We start from the raw sequence: 5000 nt of genomic DNA on the forward strand, positions 1-5000 counted from the left end.
GAGTTCCTCGAGCACTTCCAACCGTCCTAAAGCGTCGTCCTCGATTTCGGTAAGACGATTATCGGAAATGTCCAACATTCGTAAGAGAGGATAACTGTCGAGATCACCGCCTCTGATGGTAGTCAACTTATTGCCGGCGAGACGTAACGCTCGAACGGATCTGGTGAGGGCTGCCGGGACTCTTGCAAGACCTGTACGGGATGCGTCCACCGTTTCTAATCTCCTTCCGGTGCCGAGCAACAAAGAAACATCTTTCTCCTCCAGAGGATTCTCCGCTAATCTTAGAACCGATAGCCCTGGTAAAGGTTGAAGAGTCCCCGAAGCGGCCTTCGCCAAGCCGTTCCTTGAGACATCGAGTTCTCGAAGTTTATCGAGACTCTCGAACCATCTCGCGCCGAGCACTTGAAGCTGGTTACCGCTGAGATCTAACTTTTGAAGAGAGTAAAGAGGCGTCAATGCGCTATCCGGTAAGTCTGCCAGCCTATTATCCGACAAATCAAGAAACTCGAGACGATCCAAGCCGCGAAACGCGTCCTCGTGCACCATCGCGATTTCGTTGCGTCGTAAATGCAAGCGCGCCAGTTCACTCAGCGTCCTAAAAACGCCGACGTTCACGTCCTTCAGGAAATTATTCGACAGATCGAGACACGTCAAACCGATGAGGCTCGACACTCGCGCGTCACTCAAGTGCATTACCTCGTTGTACGATAGATTCAACAATCGTAACCTTTCGAAACCATGCCACGAGACGTTCAAGGACGTCAACGAACAGTTCGTCATTGTCAATTCGTCCAAATAGGGAAGCGCCGTCTCGATAGTGGCGCTTCGACTTTCGTTCGTCGTCGGGGACGTCGTATTTGACTCGAGATCGGTCGATGCTTCGAGCTCGGTCAAAAAACTTGTTACCTCGTGTTCTTCCGCTTCCTCGACGGACAATCTCCTCGTGTTATCGGGTACCTCGGATAATTCCGGCACGCGACCGCGACACGTAACATCCGCGAAGAGCGGCGAATCCCTGTCGACGATGACACCTTGTTGACAGACGCAGAGATCGGGACAGGCGGAACCGCTCGCCATCAAGGCGAGCAATATGAATGGAAGCCACATCGCTTCCAACGACGGCGACTTCACATCTCGACGCTCATCCGTTTCTATCCACTCTCGACGTTTCCGGCGAAGACGGCGACGACAATTACAACGACGACGTAACAACGGAGAAACGTCGTCGCCTTGACGATACCCGCTGAAAACATCTACGAAATAGTCCACTTAAACGAACTACGAACCACTATTTGTATTATTATTCTTCGATAATCAGATACGCGTTCGAACGATCTACGATCTATGTATATCGGTCGTTCGAGTCGAACGTGATGTCCATACGAAGGACTGCCAAACACTGCGGCGACGAACTCGCAGCTGCACTCGCTTCGCTTCTACCATCCCTCTTTTACCCCCCCAAACTCCGATTTACCCCTACCCCCAGACACATTCCATCCCTATCTTTCGTTTTCCACGGGCGTCTCTCTTTCTCTCACTCTCTTACCTTCCTCCTCGCTCCTCACTCCACCACCTGCAACCCTCTCTCCACCCTTCCATCGTATCTTCCCTCTCGTACCTACCATACACCTACTTCCACTTCCATACCAACCACCACCAGCCGTCGCTTTTGCTCTCGAACTCGATAAGGGGTGCGCGCGCGCGCGCACTCGCGTCCACCTACAACGTACTGACGCCGACTGATACACGGAGAGGGGTGAAACGCCGAAAGAGTAACGGAGAAAGAGAGCTAGGAGTTAGCATCAAAGGTGGGAGGAAGAGAGTCGGTAGGAAGGGAGAATCGGTACCGTGTGATTTCACGAACTACCGCCGCTGCCATCCGGCTGGCTGGCTGGATGACTGCTTGGCTCGATGGTTCTCTTTCTTGGATGCTTGCTTTCTACCGCGCAGAACTCCTCTCTTCAATTTCTTTAACTCGATTCGCCTGCTACGATTGCGATCGAGCGAAAAGAGTTCCCAATGACGCACCGTTTTAACGCCGATCCGTGTCGGTCTCCTTTCGTGTATGTTCTCTGGGTTTCGAAGATCGAGATCTTCGATTTTATATATATATATATATATGTGTATATATATATATATATACACCCTTCTTCCATCCTTTTTCTTCCTTTTATCTTTCTTTCAAGTTCGCGAAGCAACGAGAGATCGTACGTTTGTATTGGATCGAAGTTCAAAGGGACGGATCTGAATTTACGTAAATAGTTCTAGTCACTTGGGATCGGTATTATAAGCGTAAAGTCAAAACTAAACCTTCCACAGCCCGAATCGAATTCTAGAATCTCTCCTTTGAACGAGGAAATGCAGACACATCCTGTTTTCTATGGGATACGATCTGGTAAGGTGTGTTTTGGTTTGGATCCTCTCGATATCGATCGTTCGATCGTTCAAACGTTTCTAATCTGATCATTTAAGTTCCAAATATGAAGGAAAGAAAATTCTCTAGAAAAAATTTCTTCGAAAATTATAATTCTCGTTTCTATGCTTTTTTGGTAAGAATATTAACGATCAATTCCGTAGCAACTGTGAAACAGCAACTAAGCGATATCATTTGACGATCAAATGGCTATAAAATCAAAACTGACTTGCGAATTAAACTTAATTAGATAGTATACTGGGAACATTTTACTGGCCATCAAGCTAGTTAGAAAATTGATCGATCGAAAATCCCGTGATGTTTCGCGTTCTCTTTTTCGATTGAAAAACGGACAGGTTTATATCGATGTCATTTTCAATGACGTTTAATAATTAGTTTGCGAGCTCGTAGCAGTAAAGCGGGCATCAATATACTCGTATGAAAAGACGAATAAAATGTTCGTTTTATTTTTCGAGAGAACGTTAATAACTTTTGACTATAATTAAACGACATCCTTTTATGATATTAATAACGTATAGCAGTTTTTCTTTTTTCTTCGTCGTTTTCATCGCTCTCTCTCTCTCTCTCTCTCTCTCTCTCTCTCTCTCTCTCTCTCTCTCTCTCTCTCTCTCTCTTTACGAACGTACCTACCGTAGTTTAATTCCGAACCGTGTCTCGCTAAGGTTTCATTCTGGATTTCGCTCGAGCACTGACATGTAAATGGTCGGAATAGTGTGCTCGTGCCCGACGTTTCTAATAAGAGAGCACCGTGTATTGTATATATATGTAGAAGAGACGCGCATGTCCAAAGAACGTTCGTCGTACAGGGTGCTTTCAAAGTTTATAAAGAAGCGTGGGAATAATGTTCAAGTTTATACGTCCAGTGAAGAACGTTCTCGCGAAAAATCATTCGACGGTAAACGACAACGTGACGGTATTGGTAAACTCGTTCGAAACGGTAGTTTATTTGTGTGAAAACCTCGATACGATATCGTTCTAGCGACTTCGTGTTCGCATAAAGTGAACACGCAAAGTTCCCTTGTTGCTTACATTTGTGGGGCCAAATGTTTTTGCTTTTAAAATTCGATTCAAAGCTTTTTCCACGTAATCGAACAGAGCGTTCGTGCTTTTTTCCGAATTGAAATATCGACAAACATTGAACATCAATGAATAAGAACGTATTCATTGATGTTGCTACGAAATAATAAATAAATAAATTTATTTTATTTTATTTTATTTTATTTATTTGTGATAATAATAAAGTAAAAATATATATCGTATAAAGCTTTTGAAAAAAAAAGTATTCCTAATACGTTAGTAACTTGATTGAAGTTCATACGATCTTTGGTTTAATCCTTCTCATCTCGAAACACCTTACGCGCTCTTGTGCAGGTTTATATATATATATATATATATATATATATATATATATATATATATATATATTATATATGTATATATACAGGACTTTCTTGGAAGCAGAATGCCTCAGAGGCCCATAAATTAGTTTCTCAGCATCTCTAATCCATTGGGAATTACTGCATCACTTGCTCCTGCTCTTACGAAACGGTCGAACGTGATCTTGGAGCGACCTATATTTACTCTATCTATGTATCTCCTTACTATCTCATATAAACGATTTTTACGAATTTAATATCTTGATGAAGTGTCGCACGTTAAAAGCTAAGAGATCATTTCTGTGATCCATCGAATTCTTTGTTGTTACTCTTGAAACTGGTTAATGACATTGCAGGAATTAAGTATCTAATAAATCTAAAAACGTACCTATATAAATCTAAAATAATGTTTCTTAAATGATTAAAATCTTTATCGTAGTTCGATACTGACATATTAAATGTTCTAGAAAATAATCCAATATATGAACTTATCATATTTTTATAGAATTTTACGAATTCATATCTGTTATACGTATAAACTACCTTATAGCGCTTTTCAATTATATACCGCAAACAAAGCTATATTATCGTAGAATTTGAAAATAGTTTAGTAAACTTTGCATTAGCATGAATTATTATAATCTTGCGGTGTTTTCTTTCACCGATCCGTCGTTACGTACGGACGTAAAATAATTATTAATGATCGCGTTAATAATAGACTTTATGCGATATAATGGTCACCGGTATAAATCATTCATGTATTTTCCATATATCAATGATTTGAATTTTTCTTTATGACGATACGCCAAGGCACACAATCCACATGGGTGATCAAGTGCTTTGTAAAAGCATTTGAGAAATTTTTTTTTTTTAATCAATAATTGCGCTATAATGGTTTACCCAATTGCCGATTTTGAATGATCGCGTACATTGGCAAATGATTGACCTTCGAGAAAATTATAAATTATGAATGAATCGTAAGAAAAATATTATCATTAATGGATTTAAATCTCGATCGTTAGACATAATAAATTAAACCTCGATAAAAAATATATATCTATTATATCAAAAAAAAAAAAAAAAAAAAAAAAAAAAGAAAAAAATTAATAGCTTAGATATACATACGAATGTAAATTACGATTATACGAATGTTTTATTTAAATTCCTTGGATTTTCGTAATAATGTGCAT

At 40.6% G+C, this 5000-nt stretch overlaps 2 protein-coding genes across 12 annotated transcripts in view; one reads left to right on the forward strand and one right to left on the reverse strand.

Moving 5' to 3' along the window:
• Nucleotides 1-1421, reverse strand: part of LOC124432776 (insulin-like growth factor-binding protein complex acid labile subunit) — a 4785-nt gene extending 3364 nt beyond the window's left edge. The window contains exon 1 of the mRNA XM_046981956.1: nucleotides 1-1421. This exon is cut by the window's left edge and continues 3364 nt beyond it. Within this exon, the coding sequence (XP_046837912.1) occupies nucleotides 1-1107 (1107 nt within the window). The 5' untranslated portion in view covers nucleotides 1108-1421.
• LOC124432774 (protein timeless homolog) overlaps nucleotides 1-5000 on the forward strand; it is a 189391-nt gene that overhangs the window by 48194 nt on the left and 136197 nt on the right. The gene's annotated exons all lie outside the window — the stretch shown is intronic.

This window comes from Vespa crabro, chromosome 1 (assembly GCF_910589235.1).
Source record: "Vespa crabro chromosome 1, iyVesCrab1.2, whole genome shotgun sequence".
Taxonomy (NCBI): Eukaryota; Metazoa; Arthropoda; class Insecta; order Hymenoptera; family Vespidae; genus Vespa; species Vespa crabro.